Source organism: Periplaneta americana, chromosome 16 (genome assembly GCF_040183065.1).
Source record: "Periplaneta americana isolate PAMFEO1 chromosome 16, P.americana_PAMFEO1_priV1, whole genome shotgun sequence".
NCBI classification, from domain to species: domain Eukaryota; kingdom Metazoa; phylum Arthropoda; class Insecta; order Blattodea; family Blattidae; genus Periplaneta; species Periplaneta americana.
In genome coordinates, this window is record NC_091132.1 from 151,950,500 (window position 1) to 151,976,600 (window position 26,101).

The 26,101-nt window shown below is 34.9% G+C and overlaps 1 protein-coding gene across 2 annotated transcripts; it reads left to right on the forward strand.

Moving 5' to 3' along the window:
* The first annotated feature begins 1,166 nt into the window (after positions 1–1,166).
* Positions 1,167–25,806, forward strand: LOC138691350 (golgin subfamily A member 6-like protein 6). 2 transcript variants are annotated; one of them, XM_069813244.1, is made up of 11 exons: positions 1,172–1,401; positions 13,511–13,576; positions 13,687–13,752; positions 13,876–13,951; positions 14,173–14,244; positions 14,517–14,582; positions 15,713–15,787; positions 16,006–16,089; positions 20,993–21,061; positions 21,282–21,354; positions 22,963–25,804. In XM_069813244.1, the coding sequence occupies exons 4-11, from the start codon at positions 13,931–13,933 to the stop codon at positions 23,076–23,078; spliced, it is 576 nt and encodes a 191-aa protein (XP_069669345.1). In that variant the 5' UTR covers positions 1,172–1,401; positions 13,511–13,576; positions 13,687–13,752; positions 13,876–13,930; the 3' UTR covers positions 23,079–25,804. The 2 variants fall into 2 exon arrangements, with proteins under 2 accessions (XP_069669346.1, XP_069669345.1); XM_069813245.1 differs by lacking the exon at positions 14,173–14,244 and having other exon boundaries at positions 1,167–1,401; positions 22,963–25,806.
* The last annotated feature ends 295 nt before the right edge of the window (positions 25,807–26,101 follow it).

The window sequence follows — 26,101 nt, forward strand, 5'->3', positions numbered from 1 at the left end:
AAACTTCCTAGTTTTATTGGATGCTTTTTCTAAATGGGTGGAAGTCGTGCAGCTTAACTCTACAAATACTCAAGCCGTTATTCTGTCACTCAGACGCAGTTTTATCCACATATGGATTGCCATAAACACTAGTCACTGATAATGATACAATTTACTTCAATGGAATTTAATATGTTCTTACAACGGAATGGAATTAAACATATCTTCTAAGGGATCAGTCTAACGCAAAGTTCGTGAAGTGAAGAGTTCGTTGAGGAGGCTCTTATCGGGTCTTGGGAAGTTCGATTATCAAGATTCTTGCTGAGGCAACACACTACCGCGAATGTCAATGGATCTACACCAGCAGAGCTGCTTACTGGAAGGAAACTACGCATAGCCCTGAATCAGGTCAAATCAAAATAATAATAATAATAATAATAATAATAATAATAATAATTCTACCGTGAGACAATCTTTTAACGTCGGAAACTGTGTTTAGTCCTACCTTTGTAGTTGCAGTCATTTTCAAATGTATGGGAATCTATCTCTATGAATTAAATTATAAAATATTAATATTAAAAACGGTATGTAGATCAGCTACGGAAACAGATATCAATCATCTGAGAGGGAAAGAGTGTTATATCTCTCATCTGAGTATGTATCTCAGAGTTATGGTTTGTGGACTCTGACCTTTGTTGTTGACATCGGATTTCATACCTGGAATAAAACATAATTTCCTGCCATTCATTCTTTGAGTTTTAATGTATTTAATAGGAACGAAGGAAAATGTGTTCATAGAAATGAGTTAAATTAAGAAAGACAGAACCTTTATCATACGGTGAGTGGATTGTTGTGCAATCTCTGAACACAATAACAAGCTCTTGAATTGTGGTACGAGTCACGTGATTTGTCTCAACTGATATCTTATTAGTATTTATTTTAAAATAAAAGCCATTGGATTATCTTATCGTTAGACCTACATTCCAACTTTATTTAATAATAATAATAAATAATAATAATAATGATAATAGTAATACTAATAATAGTAGTAGTAATAATAATAATAATAATAATAATAATAATAATAATAATAATAATAATAATAATAATAATCGTTTCTCCTATTTGCTGTCTTCAAGCACCACTTGTATTGTCTCTTCTTCCATGCTTGTGGTAAGCTGTCTGACAGCTTTATCTGGCTATTTCATAATCAGTAGATAAGGCACTATATAACTCCTCCGAAGCAGAATACTCATTCTCCTTTTCAACGAATTGGTTTTTGATTCGAGCTTCTTCACTTTTCTCTCCGTGTACAAAGTCTGTGGACAATTGTGTTCGGAATTGATAAGAAATTCGTCACTGTTGGTAGCACCATTCTTCGTTTCGCTGAGTGTTAACATAACGTCATTTTTAATTCACAAGGTAAGTTCTGGCTGTGTTAAAACAATTTCTTCTTCTTCTTTTTCTTCTTCTTCATAATCCTATAGGTTAACAACAATGTGGAACTGATAAAGCGTGACGGGCTGGAATTCCTGCTTCTCCCATTTCTCTCACCTCCAAAAATAGAACCACCAAGTCACAAAGCCACTTTGCAGCTATTAGTAGGATACTTTGGAAGCATAAAATATTTCAGCTCCGAGAATGTATTTTCCTTTTAATTTTAGTGACTATGAAAACACTGAGCTGTGAACTAAAACTTATGCATATTCATACATTTATTCCTCCAAATATACTCTACACTCCCGCTATATGAACAGTTAAACAATGACGTTACGGAAGTTAGATGCTAAGCGTCGCACTGTATTAGCCGTCTTTTGCGTGTTAATAGCTGGTATGCCTCGGAGTTTAACCCGGTGTGCAGTGAAGGAACCACTCCAAACATTGCCCTCTCCACCATCTCTGTGTACAGGTCGAGTAAGCAAACTTAGTCATTTCAATTTTAAATCTAGCATAGAGTGACTCTGGGCCATAATAATGAAAAAAATGTTGATAGTCTGAAATATAGCATATTCTATGTAACTGGCAAGATTCTATTCTTCTTCTTGTTAAATATTTGTCTCTTTGTCATACGAAAATGAAGCTCATATGAAACCATTTAATAGAAAATTTCATGTCATGAATGCTTTCAGAATTCAATATCGTCGGATTCAAATTCAAATATCAAATTTATTTACAATTTACATTTGAATTGAATACATATGAATAGATACCCGAAATGAGCATATGCTCGTGCTCGGGTACAGTCCAGTAGTCTACATAAATTTTACAGGGTTCAAATAATAATGCTGATGATATAAATAATAGTAACAATAATAATAATAATAATAATAATAATAATAATAATAATAATATAATAATCGTGACAAAATGATACAAAGATTTTAATACAAAATAATTCATTAATAATAATAATAATAATAATAATAATAATAATAATAATAATAATAATAATAATAGTGATAAAACACCATGTATTGTGGGTCCCTATCACCATGGCATGGCGCGTCCTCAGGTTGCGGATAGAGGAGACGGCCTCCAGATATGGAGGGTAGCTGTGAATATATTGAATAAGCAGTCGTGGACAGCCGATAAGGGGTTGTCCTCCAGCTTGGGGGTTGGGCGAAGGGCTAACAACCCATCACCGTAAAAAACAGCTTGTTACGAATCCCTACAATAAGCCTTGGAATAGGACTGATTCTCTGGCACGACCACAGCAAAGGAATAAGGTTTTGAGATTTGGCACTTGGAACGTAACTAGTCTTTATAGAACAGGAGGGGTAACATTAGTAGCAAAATAACTAGCTAGATATAGAATAGACTTCGTGGGAGTACAAGAGGTTAGGTTAGATGGGAATGGCATATCACAAATAGGAGATTACTTGTTATATTATGGGGAAGGAAACAATAATCACCAATTAGGAACAGGATTCTTTGTTCATAAAAGAATAAAATCAGCAGTAAAAAAGGTCGAATTTATCAGTGACAGGTTATCATATTTAGTACTTAAGGGTAGATGGTGCGACATCATAGTTATACATGCTCACGCCCCTACAGAAGAGAAAGACGACCATATAAAGGATAGCTTCTATGAGGAATTGGAACATACTTTTGATCAGTTACCTAGATATCACATGAAAACTTTATTGGGGGATTTCAACGCTAAAGTAGGACTGGAGAATATTTTTAGAACAACTATTGGAAAAGAGAGCCTACACGTAACTAGTAGTGGCAATGGAATTAGATTAGTCAACTTTGCCACATCGAAAAATTTAATTGTCAAAAGTACAACATTCCCCCATAAGGATATGCATAGATATACTTGGACTTCTCCAGATGGATTGACACACAACCAAATAGATTACATCTTGATAGATAAACGGATACATACTAGTGTAGTAGATATTCGAACTTTCAGGGGTGCAGACTGTAATTCTGACCATTATTTGGTAATTCGAGAATTAAGAGAAATACTATCAGTAGCCAAGCGAGTAGAGCAACAAGTATATATTACTAAATTCAATATTTTGAAATTAAAGGACGAGGAAACTAAGCAAAATTATCAGGTCGAAATTTCGAATAGGTTTGCCACTTCAGAAAGTTGAGAAAGAATTAGATATTAACAGCGTGTGGGAAAATATCAGAGATAGTATCAAAATTGCAGCTGAGCAGAGCATAGGTTATTATGAAACTAAGAAAAAGAAACCGTGGTTTGATGAAGATTTTTGCATGGTAGTAGAAAGAAGGAAACAGGCAAAATTGAAATTCTTACAGGATCCAGTCGAGGAGGAGAGAGATAATTATTTCAATGAAAGACAGGAAGCAAGTCGTACACTTAGGAATAAAAAGAGAGGTTACTTGAAGGAAAAACTGAATGAGGTAGAAACAAATAGTAAGAATAAAAACATTCGAGATTTATATAAGGGTATTAAGAAATTTAAGAACGGATATCAGCCAAGGGTAAACGTGATCAAGGATGAGAATAGTGACTTGCTTGCAGACTCTCCATCAATCCTAAACAGATGGAAAAACTATTTTGCGCAACTAGTAAATGTACATAGGCCAAATAGAAACGATCGGGACGAAATTGAAATACAAACTGCTGGGCCATTTATACCCGAACCCACGCTTTCAGATGTCGAAATTGCGATAGAAAATCTGAAAAAGTACAAGTCTCCAGGTATCGATAAAATTCCAGCAGAATTAATACAAGAGGGTGGAAGTGGATTATATAGCGAAATTTATAAACTTGTACATGCTATTTGGGAAAAGGAAATTGTACCAGAACAATGGAAGGAGTCCATAATTGTACCTGATTTTAAGATGGAGGACAAAACCAACTGTGGTAACTTTCGAGGAATATCACTTTTGTTGACGTCGTACAAAATGTTGTCCAATATTCTTTTGAGAAGATTATCTCCGTACGTAGATGAAATTATTGGGGATCATCAGTGTGGTTTTAGGCGTAATAGATCGACTATTGATCAGATTTTTTCTATTCGACAGATAATGGAGAAAAAATGGGAGTATAAGGGTACAGTACATCAGTTATTCATAGATTTTAAAAAGGCATATGACTCGGTTAAGAGGGAAGTATTATATGATATTCTTATTGAATTTGGTATTCCCAAGAAACTAGTTCGATTAATTAAAATGTGTCTCAGTGAAACACACAGCAGAGTTCGTATAGGTCAGTTTCTATCTGATGCTTTTCCAATTCACTGCGGGCTAAAGCAGGGACATGCACTATCACCTTTACTTTTTAACTTCGCTTTAGAATATGCCATTAGAAAAGTTCAGGATAACAGGCAGGGTTTGGAATTGAACGGGTTACATCAGCTTCTTGTCTATGCGGATGGCGTGAATATATTAGGAGAAAATCCACAAACAATTAGGGAAAACACGGAAATTTTACTTGAAGCAAGTAAAGCGATCGGTTTGGAAGTAAATCCCGAAAAGACAAAGTATATGATTATGTCTCGTGACCAAAATATTGTACGAAATGGAAATATAAAAATTGGAGATTTATCCTTCGAAGGGTTGGAAAAATTCAAATATCTTGGAGCGACAGTAACACATATAAGTGACGCTCGGGAGGAAATTAAACGCAGAATAAGTACGGGGAAATGCGTTTTATTATTATGTTGAGAAGCTTTTATCATCTAGTCTGCTGTCAAAAAATCTGAAAGTTAGAATTTATAAAACAGTTATATTACCGGTTGTTCTGTATGGTTGTGAAACTTGGACTCTCACTGTGAGAGAGGAACATAGGTTAAGGGTGTTTGAGAACAAGGTGCTTAGGAAACTATTTGGGGATGAAGTTACAGGAGAATGGAGAAAGTTACACAACGCAGAACTGCACGCATTGTATTCTTCACCTGACATAATTAGGAACATTAAATCCAGACGTTTGCGATGGGCAGGGCATGTAGAACGTATGGGCGAATCCAGAAATGCATATAGAGTGTTAGTTGGGAGACCGGAGGGAAAAAGACCTTTAGGGAGGCCGAGACGTTGCTGGGAAGATAATATTAAAATGGATTTGAGGGAGGTGGAATATGATGATAGAGACTGGATTAATCTTGCACAGGATAGGGACCGATGGCCGGCTTATGTGAGGGCGGCAATGAACCTTCGGGTTCCTTAAAAGCCATTTGTAAGTAAGTAAGCAAATAAGTAAGTAAAGTGATAAAACAAATTTATTTACAATAATAAAATAAATACTAAGACGGATAAAATAAAATATAAAACCACTAGCGAGAGTTAACACAACTTAAATAAGCGTATAATAACCGGAAAAAATGCCAAACTCGAAAATCAACAGAAAAGTTCGTTGTATCGCAGACGATAGCAACCGCCGTATTGACATTGTGTTGTGCATTAATGGTAGTAGGGGGAGCCGAAAGTCTACGTAACTACCGTTCTCTTCGAATCTTCTCGTACATTCATGGGAAGTTGGAAGTTAATGATGTAAAAACAAAATGTCTACGAGTCAAACTGTTCATTATTACCAGGATAAATGCAAATAACACTGAAATATATTAATCGAGTTTCAGTTATAGATCTCTCCTTATGTGCAAGAGGTATCATATCAAAATATTTTATGAATGGCGGGGAAAATATAAATTTCAATAACTTTCTAGTGACAAGATATAGTGACAAGTACAATCAAGTGTATCTGTGGCGATGCTAAGGAATCATTTATTAGAGATATACTGTACACTGTTATTAATTAAGAAAATGATCTATTTATATTTATTACAATGTTTTATCTTATAGGTTACATGCATCAGATAAATACAATAAAAGTTAGTACCATATAATGCTAGTAACACTTAAAAAAATTATAATAAAATTTATCAAGTATCATACAAACATTTTCACTTTATTTTTAAACTTAAGAATATGTAAATTGCTTAGGTCTGGATTATTTTTCAATACTGAATTGTATAGTCTTGGTCCATAATTCCTACTGTGTCTTAATCCAGCTGTAGTGCGGCATTTGTATTCTGCCAAAAGAGTTGGGACATTTCTTCTGGTGTTATGTATATGTTTTTCAGTTATAAAATTCATTCGATTTTTTTTTAAATAAGTTAGTAATGTATGTTTATATATTTGCTCAATTTTTAGTACTTGGAATTCAGAATAAATAAATTGTGTTGGATAATCAAGTGGTTTATGCAGACAAATATTTATGATACGTTTTTGTAGTAATATTAATGGAGTTAAGATAGTCTTTGTCATTCCACCCCATCCTATTAATCCGTATTGAATGACTGATTGAAACAAGGCTAGATAAACAACACGGAGAACATAGATAGGCATATATGCACGAAGGGTTACAAAGTTGTGAATTGTTTTCCGTATTGTTTGACTAATTTTGGATGAAACGAATGCAAGAATACCTCGAGTTTGCAAAAGCATTTCTGAATTCTTTATAACATTTGCAAGACAGATAAGTTCTTAGTGTCTGATTGTCACCAAAACAAAAGACAAAAATTGAAAATGGTAATAGCTTTTGAATATAGAGTTCAGATTTGAGAAGATATATTCTGTAGAGCAGACACATTTATAACATAATTATTTTTTTACTTTATAACTGCGGGAACTTTTTTATTTTTATGTTCAACGTTTTATATGTTTATGTTTATATATGTATATCAGTAAGTCGTGTTTTTTTTTTTTTTTTTTTTTGTAAATCATCTCGTGACCCCCTCAGCTCTTTACACGACTCACGGTATGTCGCGTCCCTCACTTTGGGAAACACTGCGTGTAATATTTGATGTAACTGTGTGCAAGTAGTCCTATGTCTGTGAAGAATTCTTTTTTCAATTTGCACAGCAAGATAAGAAAGTAAATATTTTGCTGCAGCCTGTTGACAAATATAAGCTGACTGAAGCTAAGGATCATGCATATTTTAAAGATTGTTGTACTGAATCTTGAGGCCTCACTCATATTTTTAGCATACAATAATTAAATAGACAAGTTGGAACCTCACTTGTGACACCATAAGGCATCAACCATGTGTCAACTAAGCCAGGAGATAATGGAGTAAGTTGGCCAGTTCCTGTCCCCCTCCATTGCATACATTGTTGTCTAGCAACATAATACACTAATCAGACTTCAGATGCATACAAACAATTGTTCTTCCTCAGACATATATCGTCAAGTGCAGTGGCGGTGTGTCAATAAGAGCACGTGAACACCTTGTTTCCATTAATGCACGACTAGTTTTATTATTTAATACCGTATTGGCGTAGTGGGGATGTATAATATCAGGATCGAGTATTTTAAACTTCCCGCATAATCTTGCATAAACTTCATATGTAAACCTGGCAACATCCGTTCACGTACAAGCAGTGCTCTTTTCAGGAAGGTTACAGAAATTTCACGCATGCGCGGGAGAAAATTGTCTTTCGCTGGCCGCTTATGACTCGTCAAGAGCACAAAGCATTAAGTGAACAGTGAATCTATCTTACAGATATCAGGTGCATCGATATCTATCGTTTACTGCTATATCTCGAGGAGAAAATTTAATAAGTCTGTATTTTAGCCTGCAGGTGTCAGCATCTCACTGTCGGAACGTTTACTTTATGTTGATGTGTGTACAGTGCTGCTACGAGAGTGTAGCTTGTTAATTACTATACTTCAGTGTCGGCATATAGCATAGTTTGGCTTTCAAAGACGTGCTGGCTGAATGTGATGGTGGTATGAATTTAAATATCTTATGGTGGTGTATATTATTTAAGAATAATATTTACTGGCATGTATTTATAGTAATCAATCTATGCGAATTGGATTACAGTACTGGTATAGGCTATAGTGTATCAGTGTGTTGTGAATCAAAGTACTGTATGTTACTGAACACACGCTTTTGTAAATTGTTTTATGTATTAATTTTTAACAAACGTAAACAATGAACTCTGTTCAAGTAATTTTGAAGAGTAAAGAACTGGGTAAACTGGCTTTCCAGGAAAAATTGGAAATAAAAGGACTAGGTTTCATTATTATTATTATTATTATTATTATTATTATTATTATTATTATTATTATTATTATTATTATTATTATTATTATATGTTGTTTTGAATTTATATACGGTTTTTTCGACAGTGAAGCATTGGAATCATGACATTTCATATTAAGCTAAAAACGTACGATTTGAAATTCTCTTCGATTTTGGAACACAAAATTGTGAACACACATAATATTTTATCACGAGCCGCCACTGGTCAAGTGAGATGTACTGCTTGATAATAGATGTACATATCAGTCAGAACCTCAATCAAAGGTATAATTAAATACATAGTTTTATGTTTTTAATACAAACTATTGCATCAACGAATTCTGGCTTCACACCACAAAAAAATTGCTCTGAATTGATCGTGATCACGTCTCCCGTATTTTTATAATCAGAAGTTGTTCATCTTATTTTTCTAACATAAATATTATTTAAAGTTGATATGGAATAATTCATTTCGTGTTCTCTTGAATTTTAATTTTTTTTTTTCAGTCATCTAGCGTATTTATTTCACGATGAGGTGTCAAGCTGCCATTAAAACGTGTTGTAGGACAATGTTATGTTTGCGAGAAAACAGAAAGGCATCTCTGCTCCGAACATAAGAAAAATTGTTCGGTATTTATAAGGTAGTCAATAAACATAGTTAAATATACGCGTACGAAATAAGAATTTAGATCTGTTTGTGACTATCCATCTATACATAGAAACGAATCTAACCTAACCATGTGACCGTGATATTCTGAAGCTAATAGGCCAAAGTATCTAGGCATGCAGCAGTTTGTAGATGAGTGCAGTAACATGGATGAATATATAATAGGATGCGAAACCAAAGAGTTTGTATATATAACAAACTCTTTGTGCGAAACTTACTGAGTTTCCTGTAACGCATACTAGAGGCGCTGTTGTAGAAATTGACCTTGCTGGCATCTGTTTGTGGGACGGGCGTTATTACATCTAGCAGCGCACTAAGTAGCGAAAAGAGTAATTATTCCATGGATTTAGCAGCGCACCTGGTGACGAAAATGTTAAACTGTGCAGAAAGTATTCCCTCCCACCCTCATCGATATTCAAAACTAACCCCATTTAACCCTTCTCCGGGCAACCAGGGTCCGTCGTGCCCTGGCACTACTATTTTTATGAATAAAGTTAAAGCTATAATTTCTACCTACTTGAAATTTCATGACTTTGTTAATTTCTGTGTTTTTGTATATATAAGGAGAAGGGAAATATTGTAGTATTTCGCACAAATTTTCTAGAACACTTTTACTTCTTTAAAGTCTTAATCGGGCATGCAGGGTCTATTGGACCATAGTATATTTTATTGGTTTTTCTCAATTTGTAACGAGGTTTCACTCTTTCAAACCATTCAGTGATAATCTGACGACAATGGAATGTTGGCAAAATTATTTTCGAAGCTCAACAACAATGACATTTTTAAAAAATGGACCAATTATGCATTATAATAAATATAATTAAGTCAGTGTGAAGTTATGCTAGCCTTAATACGGTGTTGTTTATAATAGAAAGAGTGACTGAATCTGTCACCTTTACTTTATTTTAATATGGGTGTAATTATTATGGAAAAGCCGAAGAAATTCAAAGAAACAAAGGTACGGTCTTTAGATGTTACAGTATATTTGAATGCATCTTAGTTATGCTGTTATACTGAAGAGTTGTAATTAGGTCAAATATTCTGACAGACTCAGCGTAAGTACTTGTGTGAAGAATCTATTCAGGATTTGCTTAGAGAACCTGACCTAAGAAAAGACGATTCTAGCTACGAGCCAGACGATAACGCCGATAATAGCAAATCTGATCATCAGAATGAAGCATCAGAAGTTAGTAATCATCATTTAGAGCCACAATATGACCCTGAAACCCCTGATGATGAGGATCTATCAATCAATGAGAAAAGCAGTTATCACCAATGTGATCCACAAGAGGTTAGTGTCGACCGTCTAGAACTAGGATATGGGGGGAAGCATTCGTTCAAACTGCTAATTTCTTTGGTAAAGATGGCACCACGTGGAACTCTCAGCCTTTTCCGACAGGCCGAGCTAGGGGCTCAAAATATTATCAAAGCGTCAATAAATAAAGTCACTCTTTCACTTGGGAAATCTATTGATGCCTTCAATTTTTATAGTGATTCAGTTATAAGTGACATAGGTAAATAATCAAGAGGCTGAGCGGCTGTATTTAGAAAGAAATGTTGCACACCCATGGAAGTGTTGTAACGATACTGAATTGCGGCCATTTTTCGGTCTACTAGTAACTGCAGGACACCTCAAAGCAAATTCCACTAATTATGACATTCCGTGGAGCAGCTTGTATTTTGTTCCAGTATTTAGAACAACCATGGGTCTCAAGAGATTCAAATATTTGCTAACTTTTACTTGCTTTGATGACAAAACAACAAGAGAACTCGCTGAGATTCTCCTCAGTAATGGTCTCACCTTAGTTGGAACAGTACACAAAAAATATGTATATTCATCTGTCCTGAATTTCAGCCAAATAAAAGACGGCGAGAGTGTTCATCCATCTTCGGATTTACAAAATATGTAACATTGGTTTCAATGTACCAAAACCAAATAAGGCAGTTGTTCTTTCTGCAATGCACCACACACAAGCTATTTCGGAAGAAGAAAAGAAATCTTAAATTATTTTTCACTGTAATAGCACAAAAGGAGATATTGACACACTCGATCATTAGTGAATGCATATGCGTGCAAGAGATATACAAATCGCTGGCCATTTCCATTTTTATGAATCTTTTAGATGTATGTGGAATTACTGCATTTGTTGTGTGAATTAGCCTTCATCCTTCGTGGAATCTTGGAAAACAGAACAATAGGAGGTTCTTCCTTGTAGCTGTTGCTGAAAGTCTCATCCAACCTCAAATTGAAAGAACACCTAGAGTAGGACTTCAGAAAAAACTGTAATGACCATTGCTCCTTTCAGGCCAAGAGCTAGTAGGCCTCTCCATCAATTGCGCCGCAACCACAGGAGAGCACTAAATGGTGTCATATGTGCCAGTATGAAAAAAGTCGCAAACAAAAACAGAGCTGTGACAATTGTGTCCATTATGTGTGTAATGAGTACAGTGAAGTGACCCGTGTGTGTAAAAACTGTAAGAATGATGATGAGTGATGACGTGTGAGTGTAAGAGTGATGACGTGTAAGAGTGATGACGTGTGAGTGTGAGAATAATGATGTGAGAGTGTAAGTGACAACGTGTGAGCATGTGAGTGATGTGTGAGTGTGTGAGAGTAATGACGTGAGTGTGAGAGTGATGACGTGTAAGAGTAATGACGTGTGAGAGTGATGAGGTGTGAGTATGAGAGTGATGATGTGAGCGTGTGAGTGATAACGTGTGAGCGTGTGAGTGATGATGTGTGAGTGTGTGAGAGTAATGAAGTGAGAGTGATGATGTGAGAGTGTGAGTGATAACGTGTGAGAGTGATGACGTGAGTGTGAGATGATGATGTGAGCGTGTGAGAGTGATGATGTGTGAGTGTGTGAGAGTAATGACGTGTGAGAGTGATGATGTGAGAGTGTGAGTGATAACGTGTGAGAGTGATGACGTGTGAGTGTGTGAGAGTAATGACGTGTGGGAGTGTGTGTGTGTGTGCTAGAAAAGAGAAAATCTAAAATTTGTGTAAATGTGTGCGAGTTTTACGACGAAAGTAAAAAAAAATTGTAGAACATACACTAAACATGTTTCTTTTATCTCATGAAAAAAGTACTAAAATTATATAATTTATGTATATTATCATGGATACTTTGGTCACTATAATAATATAATTATTAAAGGAGATTAATATTGTGTACAATAAAATGATTTTCTGCTGTCAATGTATTAAAATGGCATGTGGGTCCAACGGACCCTCCTTGCCCATCAACGTTACAAGAGTAGGTTGCCCAGAGAAGGGTTAAAATAAAACATTTACCGTTTTATTCCTTACATCATATTCTACTGAAAATTCTTACCGGAGCCAACAGAAAGATAAAAGAGACGATGTGTTTTACACTAACCGATTAAAATATAGCCAAACAGAGACAAAATATAAAGCAAAAGGTTAGATAATTGGGATTGTATTCTTTGGGTATGTATTGTACAGCGCAATGGAAAAGTCTGTAAGAACTACTTAGATAGTTCAATTTATTATATTACTATTACTTTACAATACATTCAACAAACTATTTTTACAACGTCCATAAACATCACTGTTTAACATACACTGTTTATACACACACGTATCACTTTATGTTCACTTATTAGCAAGTTTTTTTTTTTTCAATGACTCTTTCTTCGTAAGTACCAGGTCGAATTTGACCCTTTCCTTGGACAAACATGATGATATTGTATTTATTTAAACACAATTTGAATTAAGAAACATATTAAAATAATTAATCTCGCACCAAAGTCCGGTGCGCCCTGGACCAAGCGATGATATTTTAATAACTTTGTAGTTTTTCCAGTATTTTATGAGGTAGTTATGACTGACATACCCGTTAAATACATTTTATTTATAACAATAGGCCTTCATATGGACTCGCGCTAAGAAGGATGAAGGTCAGGGTTTTGGATTGTCCACAAGCCACAAGTCGTGCTAAAGATGTTGCTTTGCTAATTATTCAGTATGCAGCGTTGAATAATATACGGAACTGTTACCTAATAAGTATATAACTTTGCCAATGGTCACATCGTGTCTCTCTTCTTTTATAGAGTGGCGTATTAAATTATTTAGTTTATTTCAAACTTTTAAGTAGGTCCACTTTTTCCCCGTACGTTTGTGGTATGGGAAGACATCGATGTTTCATCCAGTAGTGGTCCATATTTTCAAAAGTTGAAAGTTCACCCACTATACATTTTTCGTACAGGTCATACGATTTTATAGTAATTTTCTTTTCAGTTGTGTGTGTTATTCATTATTAGTTTATAATCAAACACTTATTTCTTTCAAACTGAAACCCAACTGACTGAGAGATAGTCTAAAACTGCCTTTGTTAAAGTTACAGGACGAAAAAGTCAAGCAGCTGACACAGGAACACGAGGAGGGGAAAAAGTTGTTGCTACAGGTTGGTTTCCTTGCAGTTGTTTATTATGTATCTTATTTCCTATTAGTTCATAATCTGTCAAACTGTAACCTAGCTGAGTGACAGCTAGTCTGAACCTGCCTTTGTTACAGTTACAGGACGCAAAAATCCAGCAACTGACACAAGAACACGAGGAGGAGAAAAAGTTGTTGCTACAGGTATGTTTCATTGCAGTTGTTTATTTTGCGCCTTATTTCCTATTAGTTCGTAATCAGAGATTTATTTCTGTCAAACTGGAACCTAGCTGACTGACAGCTAGTCTCAATCTGCCTTTGTTACAGTTACAGGACGAAAAAAATCCAACAGCTGACACAGGAACACGAGAAGGAGAAGAAGATGTGGCTCCAGGAGGAAGCAGTAAGTGATGAGCTGTTACCATGGTTACATATTTTATCAGAGGCATTCCTGAGACCCATTCATTCAATGCGTAGTTGTGGTTGTGGTATTGGTGCTTCTAACACTCATAATCATCAGCATCATCATTATGATAGTTGTAACTTTTCCTTCAGTAAATCTTGTGCTTCTATTCAAACTATCATCATGCTGAGCTTTAGCTGAAGCAGTTTATTTTGTTACAGTTTAAAGAAAGAAAGCTAGAAAGGCTGGAAAATGATTTGATAGAGTACGAGTATCGGCTGCAATGCAAAATAGTAAGTGATGAAATGTTGCCATGGTTACATTTACTATAGTGGTTCCTTGAGATCCAGCCAGTAATTATGTTACACAGTTAAGTATAATCAGTTTTATTGCTCAGTAATGTGTGACAGAGGTGCTCTTATTTAAAATATACATTATCATAATTACCAAAATAACCATCACTATCTCTGTCGTAATCATCATTGTTCCCTTGTTTCTTTTTACAATCTTATGCTTCTAGACAATGTAACTTAACTTCCTCTGAATCATTTCGGTTTGATTACAGTGTATAGAAGAAGATCTGGTAAATCTCAGAGATGAACTGGAAGAGAAGCGGCGCCAGCAGGAAGCGGTAAGTGATAAGCTGTTACCATGGTTGCATTTAAGAGAGGGTTTCTGTTGATTTCTTTCACTCATTGAACACACAGTTTTTCTTGCGAAGTATTGAAGTCCAAGTTAATTTTCCGATCATTATTTTCATCGTCGTCGTTGTAGTTATTTTCCCTGTGAGTCAATGAGGAAGAAAAAAGCTAAAAGAAACAAGAGTACTGGTCCTTGCTTATAGCAGTTGTAGCAGAACGTTTGGACATTCAATTAATTTCACCAGCAATGGAAGAAGCGCAAACAACACATCTCTGAAGAATGTTAAATTTAATAAGCACTTTATCATGACTTACAATTTTTCATTTCCTGTATACATAGAAAGCGAAATATAACTGGCTCACTTACTATGAACGCCGATTGCACAGTTACTTTACGAAGAATCCGACAGTGTGAATTTGTCATTTATTCCTACACAAAATTTAGGACATGCTGAGTGTAAATCTGTGATAATAATAATACAGTTGCGAGTGTAATAGAAATACCAATAAAGCTTTATTTATTTTTGTAGATTTAAGACCCTAAGACATTATCTTTAACTCTAGAAAAGGATGAAAAATCTTCAGTCAACCGGAGGCACTTTAGGAAACATTGTTATGTTTTCAGACTACGTGCTGTTGCAACTAAGCCTACCACCGTCATTTGTACTGCTAGTGATATCACTACCCCTAATTTGGAAACTTTGTTGTAGATGATATATGGCCCATTTAGTTTAGAGTTTACCATGAAAATCGAAATTACGTACTGGTGGGGTATAAGGTCCACGGTCCAATCATCAAAATCCGGATTATAACTGATAGGCTATGGTAGTTGATCTGTGACCCGTTTCGTATGAGCTTATCATGAAAATCCAGATATTCCTGCAGATGGCCAGTTTATTTTAGAACTGATCACAACTTTCTTTTAACATCTTAGAACAGGCAGGATGAGTTGCCTCATTTGGAAATCTCTATCTAATTATTTAACGTTTGTAGCTGTTCCTGTATTCATGATGATGTATTTTATACCGAACAATCAGTTTGTTTACTTCATGAAATCCGCTGTTTCAAGTAAACGTCACCTAATTGAGCTTTCTGTAACCGATAATTATTTTTCACACAGAGTTACGACGAACAGCTGGCACACCTTAGAGAAGAATTGGAGGCCGAACGAAGGATGAGGCGCCAGCTGGAAGAAGTAAGTAATGAGCTGTTACCTTGGTTACAGTTACGAGAAGGCTTACGAAGCTCCATTCAGTTACTACATATTTCTGTGGTTAGCACATTCCCATATCAAATAATAATAATAATAATAATAATAATAATAATAATAATAATAATAATGGAAATCATGTTTCTAGTCAAGTTATCACACATCCTGAGCTGCGTCTGAACCAGATTTGTTTTTAATTATAGAGTAAAGGGGAAGAACTTCGATTTCTGAGAGCAGAACTGAAGAAGATGGCAGAGGATCTGCAAGCGGAACGCCAGACGACAGCAGTAAGTGTTAACTGTTGCCATAGTTACAAATTACTGAGTAATGATTGATACAAACTGTCACAATGCACATTGCGACGAACTGCAGTTGGGTAGCAAACTTAATTTCAGTTTTCACACTCCTACCACTAGCATTACAAGTGCTGCTACTACAAATAACAATGTTAATAATACTACTATCACTATTATTGTCACTGTTAATGGTACTGTTACATGCTCCGTCGATTTAGTAGAAAGTCAATGTTCGCCTACTTATATACCATCTAGGCCTACAATCTGAAAGTCTCCTGCAATCGGCAGGCTTCATCTTTAGGTAGAGAAGTGGTATACAAACCATAGTACGCAGAGTTATCTCAAGGAGTGCGCATCTCACTGATTAAGGCTTGTATATTTATTTTATTATACTTGTTGACAATTATTGCATTATATTGTAGTTTCTTTTGCAATACCAACTCTTGTTTATTCTTGCTTGAATAACATTTTACGTAGATTATTACTATTATTATTGCTTGAGTAACTACTGTGTAATAATAATAATAATAATAATAATAATAATAATAATAATAATAATAAAGACTAATAATAATGATAATAGTAATGATAATAATAATATATATTATTAATACAGCTTAACCATAGTAAATTGTTAATTCGTACAAAATGGGCTATGTTACCCAAAATGAATTTTAAGAAAAGTGCAAAAATTTCCTATATCTGTTTTATGTACTGATTTTTTCTATGCATTTTACACATCTGAAATAAATCATTTTGAAACTAAACCTTTCACTGTGTAAAGTTTTCAACCCAAGCTTGCCAATGATGTCAATAACTCATTTTCTAAACAAAAGTCACATAGCCCATTTTGATCTCGGGCGCCTCTGCAGTTTATGGGTTATAAATATATTTTGGAGGTATTCTAGCAAAGAAGGTTGCTTACCACTGGGGGCTAGAGTAAGAAAGCCAAGGAAGAATTTTTTTATGTTTAATATTGGTCGACCAGCAAACTTGCTATACAGACCACTGTTAAATTATGGAATATCACATGCAGAATTTCCAGAATATCATGTTGAGGTTGGCTCTAAAGGCTCCTCTAATTAATTTAAATTAATTAATTGAACATTTTTGTGAATTATGTGAACAAAAATATGATGGTTTTCTGTGTTAAATTATGAAGAGTCGTCAGTATCACTAAAAAGGATGTCTTGAGGGAGTTTCCTTTTAAGTCGAGATGGCTGACAAGATCTTGCTCCAATGTTATATGTCACAGCTCCAGGAACACCAGGAAGTTTGTTGAAGAAAGATTTTGACATTGAATGAATGTACTGTTCTAGTGGAAGAATTCCCAATTCTTGATGCAGTTGTTGATTTCTTACAAACCAGGGGGCATTTGTTGCAGTATGCAGGAACTTGTTCTGGAGAACTTGTAGGCGATGCATGTGTGTCTTATTTGCAGTCCCCCACACTGGCGCTGCATAAGTTAAAAGAGGTCGTACAAGCGAGGTGTAGAGTAGCATTGAACAGTCCAATCCAATTTGTGAACGTCTATTAACCAAAGGGTATAATCCAAGGAAGAATGATTATGGACATTAAAAAATCGATCGTACGGGGATAAGTATTTAAGAATAGTTAATTTATTATAAAAAATCGATCGTACGGGGATAAGTATTTAAGAATAGTTAATTTATTATAAAAAGGGAATTTGATACAACGTTAATAGAAATTAACTTTCTTTTCTAGAAATATATATATATATATATATATATATATATATATATATATATATATATATATATATATATATATATGAGGCGTTGCGTCAGAGATAGTCACAAGCCACACTTCGATGGAAATCAAGATGTTGCTATAATTCTATTCTCTACCTATAGATGGCTCCAAAACTGCGTAATTTTCTGCAATCCGGTAGACGTATTGAGAAATATAAGAAGGTGTTGTTTTCTCTTTCACTCTTTGGCTTCATATTTTTCCTGAGACATAATCACAAGTCACCAATAGGTATAGCTTCCGTGAGCAAGGAGCTTGATTTTCAATCCGTAGTATGTGGTAATTCTGAAGTAAAAACTGATAAATTGGAAAGTGATTTATCCACTAATGGCACTAGTGAATTCTCCGCTGAATTTGAATTGAATCAGACTCAGAAAATGAACAGGTAATGGAATAATAATATGACTAAAGTTCAAGCATAACCTTGTCTAACATAGTGTTTCCCTTATTAATTCTGATATAGATAGTGTTACTTATTGTGGAATATGAAATATACAAAACTAATTAAAAATTAATTATTTCTTTTCATTTTAGAGTGATTATAAGACCGTATACTAATATATTTTTAGTTGCAATAGTGCATGTGGCTTGTGATTCTATATGAAGCATTTTTTTTTAGATGGCACCAAAATCTATGATTAATGCATTGACTTCTTCTACTACAGCAAAAAATGAAGGAAAGAAGTTCCGAGAAATTTTTGACCCAAAATTTAATATTGAGTTCGAAATATCTCACATTGATACATGTGGCAAATATAATAATGTTCAGAAACAGTTGAACGATGATAGACAAACACAAAGGCCTGTGACTGAAATAACAGCAATAGAAACAGTCAGAAATCTTCATCATGCACAGGATAAACGGGTCAAACAATAATAAAAGATCTTTCTGAAATTGGTAAGAAAAAGAATAAAATTCATGCCATTGCAATGAACTGCCACAGACATTACCTGCCCCAAAGTTAAGTGCAGTTTTTTATTTCAGAAATATTTGGACATACAACTTAGGGATACACGACTGTTCCACAGGTCTACGTAGAGTATATGTTTCTCTGGAGTGAAAACCAGGCTGGAAGAAGAGGAGACGAGGTGGGGAGTTGCTTATTGAAAAAAATTGCAGATAGCTTATCTCAAATCTGAACATCTCATAAAATAACTGATAACTGTAAGGGACAGAACAAAAATTGTACGATTGTAGCCCTGGAGAGAGCACTAGTAGAATGCAGAAGATTTAAATATGTTTCCTATTGGTTCCCTCAAGTGTGTCATATCAGAGTACACAGCAGCCGTAATTTCGGAAGAAAAACATGCACGAACAAGCAGAGGCATTTATGATCCGAATGACTGGGCTGATGTTAATCAAATCATCTGTCAATGTATGTAACTTTCATTGTCATTATGATGCAAAGAGAAGATTTCAGGGATGTGGAAAGTTTGCAGCCTGACATATTGAAAAGGACTGTTTACAATAATAAACCTTTTCGATTTTTGTACGCCGTCAGCTTCAAGCTTGAAGAGAATAATCATAATAATTTTCAGCTCGCTCATTTGTACATTCATGAAAATAATAAAGATGCTGAAGTTCCTATTCGTAGAAAGGCATAACTTATATAACTCCTTAAATACCGTTCAATTTGTCTGACAAATACAAGAAGCCTTGAAAATAAATAAAAAGGAACTACAGGATGCACTGTCACTTATGGATTACATTCCAATAGTAAATCAGCCTTTCTTTCATGCACTAGAGGGTGACAACAAGAATGATTTGGAGATTGATGTTGATTAAGAAAGACTGATAAAACATTTTGTAATACGTTTGATACGTTTTTTTTATTGGGTTATTTTACCACGCTGTACCAACATCTCAGGTTATTTAGCGTCTGAATGAAATGAAGGTGATAATGCCGGTGAAATGAGTCCGTGGTCCAGCACCGAAAGTTACCCCGCATTTGCTCGTATTGGGTTGAGGGAAAACCCTGGAAAAACCTCAACCAAGTAACTTGCCCCAACCGGAACTTAAATCCGGGCCACCTGGAATACGTTTGTACTTTGGTCTTATGTTATATGATTAAAATGAACTTACAAACCTGTAAAAAGGTAATAAATTTAATATTTCTGGAGACAAAGTCATAAGCCATTTCTAAAATTACCTACATGCTTGTAATATTTTTTCATAATAATTAAATACTGTAAATAATAAAGCAATAATTGCTTCTGTAAAATACTTCAGAAAATATAAGAGAATATGCCTTAAAGACCTTGAAACTCATATAAGACTATTCTGATTTTAGCATCACTCCAAAGTTTTAAAATGCTATCCTGTAAAACTATGATTTTGTGGCTTGTGACTGAATGGCTGAAAGAATGAATGAACAAAAGAATTAATAAAGAAAAAGATAAAAATTAAATATTACGTTAATCTTTTCGCAATATCCTTAACATTTGTGAGTTTTCAAGGCGTTGAGTAACATTTACTTTGTTGGAAATGCTCAGACATAAACGTGTTTGTGACTTGATGCCTTACCGCTTTGTGGAGGCTTGGATTCTCGTCACAACAACAGACCACGTTGTACTGATTTCTGCTTTCTTTAGACTCAAACGCATTCTACTAAATCGATGGAATTGTGTAATACCACCACTACTGCTATCAATAATATACTAGTACTATTACCAGTGTTACTACTACTATCATTATGACTACTGACAGTTCTAATATCAGTGTTACAAATAGTAGAATTAACTTAAAAGTGTTACAACTAGGCTACTATACTACTTATGTTACTTGTAGTGCTACTGTAACTACTACATACATTAATGCCCTTATCGCTACTGTTGTGCTACTGACGTTACTAGAAGTATCGCTAGTATTACTACTACTGATATTACTTTATTTATCGCTACTGTTACTACTAGCGACATTAATTTATTTATCGCTGCTGTTTCAAAAAATGTCATCACTATGTTTATCACTACTGTTAATCTATATACACATTTTTATAATAGTCTTACTTTCATTTCTTTATTGCTTTATTCTGATCTATTTTATAATCTGAAACTTCTTTCTGTCAAAGTGGAATGTAGTTGACTTAGAGCTAATCTGAAACTGCCTTTGTTACACTTACAGAACGAAAAAGTGAAGCAGTTGACACTGGAACACGAGGAGGAAAAAAAGTTGTGGCTAAAGGAGGAAGCAGTAAGTGATGAGCTGTTACCATGATTACACTTATCAGAGGCATTTCTGATTCTCAGTCATTCAATGCGTACTTGTGGTTGTGTTCTTAGTGCTTTTAACACTGCGTAATCATCAGCATCATCATTATGATAATTGTCACGTTGTCTTCGTGAAATCTTGCGGTTCTACTCAAACTATCACCACGCTGAGCTTCCGCTGAAACAGTTTGTTTTTGTTACAGTTTATAGAAAAAAAAGATGAAAAATCTCGAAATGGATCTGATAGAGTACGAGTACCGGCTACAATGCAAAATAGTAAGTGATGAACTGTTACCATGGTTACATTTACCAGAATGATTCCTTGAGATACAGTCAGTAATTATGTTACACCGTTAAGTACAATTTTTTAGTTTTATTACATTGTAATGTGTGACAGGTGCTCTTATTTCAAATATACGGGGTGGAAGGTAAGGTAGTACATTAATTGTAGGGTATGATTCCTTAAAATATAACGAACAAAAGAGTCTAATACCATTTTGCTCGTTTTAGCGAGGTTTTTGAAGAAATAATACTTTTATGCCGACATTTAGATCGGGAATTTTACGAATACTGTTTAAAATACAGTTTAATTTCTTGTATAACAACGAAGAGAACGTTTGTTACGTTCACGTTGCAGCAATATTTTAATTAGAAAATTCAAAGATTTCGAATTAATCGATTGAAGATACTTTGGAAACATTGATTGTCGAGTAACGTACAGAAGGTCTAAAAATCTGGCATCGCTGTCAGGACGGTAGTCTCGTAGTACTAGCAACTGATCTGAGTCTGTGATGTTTGCATTGCACTGGTGTACAGGTGGACGTACAGCGATACAGTTTAATTTATTTCAAAACTACGAGATCCCAGAGTTCACAAATCGTGAGTAGTTAAACATGATACAGGCAGCGGAAGAAATTCGGAACAGTGAAGGACTACTGGCCAGAGTTCGTCATAATTGGACTAGAAGATGTGAAAGCTCCACGCACGCTGATGGTGGACATTTTGAACAGTGCCTGTAAGATGTGAGTGGAATGTGGTTTACTCTTTATTTCATTATTAACGCCCAGAATTTCTGATTCGTAAAACAACAAACTGTAATGTTAATTATAATTTGTTCACAAGGTTACACCAGTTTTTTTCATTAATTGTAACTGAAACTTCAATCCGAATTGTTTTCACTACTTTGGACATAATTTCCTCATTTTCACGTTATTTCTGGTTATTACTGTACGTATTTCTTCTTACATTAAAATTATTACACCATACTTAGTATTGAATTGTTAGTGTATTGCATTGTAAATTGATAATTCTGTATCCATTGTTGAACTGCGCCCGAACACGAGCTATTTTGTTCATTCGGGTTATTAATTTACATTTTCTGACATTAAATTTCACAAACTAAACAAATAACAGTTACGTCCCTATCCAGAGTTTACGTAGGTCATTTTTGTGCGAAGATTTATCCCAAGATTTGCTTGCGAAATATTGCACCGAAGCTCAGTACACTTTTTCTTTGCTGTCGCCCTCTCCCTCACCTGCTGCAAGGTATACGATGGAAGGTAGTTGAACTTAACTCACCCTTCAAGTCGCTGGGGTACTACTTATGCAGCGTTGAGACATCTTGCAATTGCCGTCACCTCTTTCGAAACACTTGTAATTATTTCAATATCCCTATTTGTTTTATTTGACAAAACTTACTCTAAATAATGAGATCTGTAGCTCCTGTCAATTAATGTATTACCTTACTTTCCATCCTGTATATTATTATAATTACCAAATCACCATCACCATCGTATTGATCTTCGTTCCCTGATTCCCTTCACAATCTTATACGTCTAGACAATGTAACTTCGCTTCCTCTGAATCAGTTCGTTTTGATTACAGTGTATAGAGGAAGATCTGGTAAACTCAGAGAAGAACTGGAAGAGAAACGGCGCGAGGAAGGAGCAATAAGTGATAAGCTATTACCATGCTTACAGATAAGAGAGGGTTACTGTTGATTCCTTTAACTCACTGAATACAATAATTAAATACAGATCCTTAATAAAAATAACAACAACCAAATTTCTTGGCTTTGTATAGGATCATTTAAAAAAAAACACAAATAATGCCCATGGCTTTTCAGTATATATTTTCATTAATAAACTTTCTTGTATGCAATTGTGAAAACTTTTTACCTAATTCTACAGTTCATAGTATAAATGAGCGTAAAAAATGACTTTCATACTCCATTGGCAAGTCTATCGTGCTATCAAAAAGGAGTGCGTTATAGGACAGAAAACATTTTTAATAACCTCCCTATGGTGAAGCGTATTAACACAACCTCCTTTTAATACCGAGGTGCTACCGGGGTGTTACTCGCCAGATGTCGTTGGAGCATTGGGTTATTGGGATGTGCGCAGTGGAAGACTTACAGAATAAACAGTGTGAATTTATGTTAACAAATATAATTAACATATAATAAATAACAAATACATGAATGAGTTGATGAAATAAAACATGAATATGTGAAATTAAATAAAGAGAAATGATATATTAAACTGATCTCAAACACAACAATAAATAAAGTCCAGAACCTTCGATACTTCGATCGTTAACGGCCAATATGCTTTCAAAGTCACAATTCAATCTAATTGGCAAGTTCCAAAATGTTAAGTTCATGACCTACAAATATTCCACGCTGGATCATTCACACAACATCTCAACCTACATATAAAACTTAACATCAATGTCCAGCGATTTCCATAAACTTTTACTCAATGCCCAATTAGGTTTTAAAAGTTGTACCTAAAGTCTAGCTAGTAGACTCAACACATTGACTCAATGAGTTACAGAAAATAATCCAAGTGAAACATCACACACACATACTCAATGTGCACATAATTAACTAAAGCTTGACTCTAAATTACAATCTGCACATACTATAAATCTCTGTACTATCACAATGAACCTGATACCCGAGAGAGAGAGACAAATATATATAGAACGACAATAGCTCCGAATTCATGTACCCATTTATATAACAAACTGGAATTCAATATACTCAGAATTATAAGTCGAATTGTGTAGCAAGTAATACTCAATTTGGAATATAATGTACTAGAACAATCAAGAAAGCAATTTGACTGGAGTTTCGTTACATACTTTATTACGATATAACCAATACCTTTCATTAATGACCACAATTCGCCAGGCTATCTTGGAACTTCAATACGACGCATTTATACAATTTCCGCGTATCCTAATACGCACGCAAAATCAAACCGCGAAGCCACTTCGCCTAATCTGTAACATACTATGCACCAATACGACGTAATTCGCGACGAGTACAAAACCTCACGCAATCTCTCATACACGAACCAAAACATTATCACTAGCGAATGCTCTCCATATACAATTCAGCAAATGTATCATAAGCAAATGTAACAAAGTACCAAAACGAGTTCGTAATTTTGACTTAACTACTCCATGATAAATCCAAATACAACCTTGTACATCACGACTGAATTCCTGAATAAAGTTAACTGTTCGACATGTTCTCCAAACAACCTTCCGCGTCGAGCGTTAGTTCCTAAGTGAAGTTAACTATTCCACTTGGTCTCGAAACGACCTTCCACGTCGAGAGTGAGCTCCTGAGTAAAGTGCTTTCGTACTAAACGTAAAAACGAAACCTCGGTTCCAACGAGCACAGAATGTATAGAGTAGATATAAACAGCTTGGAGGTGAAGCCGCTTTTGTGGACAGTCGCCATTATGATGCTACCAAAACATTGCGCTCCCGGTTAGCACATGGGCAGTTGATTGTGATGTTGCATCGTTGTTTTAATTAATAAATTAACTAATTTCAATATGCCTACATGTTCTGCGTATGGCTGCACAAACAGGTTTCCAAAAAAATTCCTGGAATAACTTTTCACGGGTAAATATGCATGTGTGAAATGTACTTATTACCGGTAGGCTAGATACGGTAATGAATGATTTAGCCTAAGTTAGTCGGTTAGATTCGTATTGTTCACGTATTTGTTTGATTAAGAGAAAGGATTAGTGTATTGATATTATTGTAATTAATTTTTATAACCACGAAATCAGACACGCTTTGCAGACTTAGCATTTACGAGCGAAGCTAACCTAACAACCCATGTTGGAAGTTTGTGTCGAGTGCTATAGAAAACTGGTGTACCGAAGTTTCTCTTAAACCGAATGCACGTATTCGTTTGATGAAGAAAAAGAAATAGTGTATTAATATTATTGTAATTAATTTTTATAATCACGAAATCAGACTTATGCTTTACAGACTTAGTAGCTTCATTAACTCGGTCGTGAACTGACTTGACCCACTTGGTAATAAAACTTCACTTTTGTTCGCCGTTATAATCTAATTATATACTATAAACGAAGAGCCTATCAAATATTATATGGTTAAGAGCATTCCATTTTTTCTCTAAACAAAATCGGGACATCTATACGAAATACTGGCAAAAGGAAGAGAATGATAATTTGCGTTAAGAAGCAAGTTTCATTATTAAATCGAAGCAAATGGATCAACCTATAAAAGTGATTATTATAGGGTAGCATTTTTAATGGACTAGTAGCAAAATAAGGTCAAACTGTTATTTTCCTTTTTTATCATTATTGTTTGTTTAACCTTCCAGATTATCTATTAAATACCATACTGCAATTTGAAGAGCTGCCAATTTAAATAACCTGTATATATGTGATTTATCGATGACAGTTTCGTAATTTTTGCTAAAAATACGTGCATAACGATTCTGTATTACGAAACAAACATGAAAGTGTGAGTCCTACAAGAAATTAGGGACATATGGAATTCTTATTATCATAAGATCTTCTATAACGTAGCTATTTTGCAATGTTTTGGTAGCAACAAGATGGCGTCAGGTCCATCAAACCGGCTTCACTCCGTCCAATGGTATTAAGATGCTAGTGTCTACTCTATTGTATTCTGTGCTCGTTGCTCGGTTCTCTCTCCGTCAATTGTTTGAAACCCTAGCCGGCCAATAGGA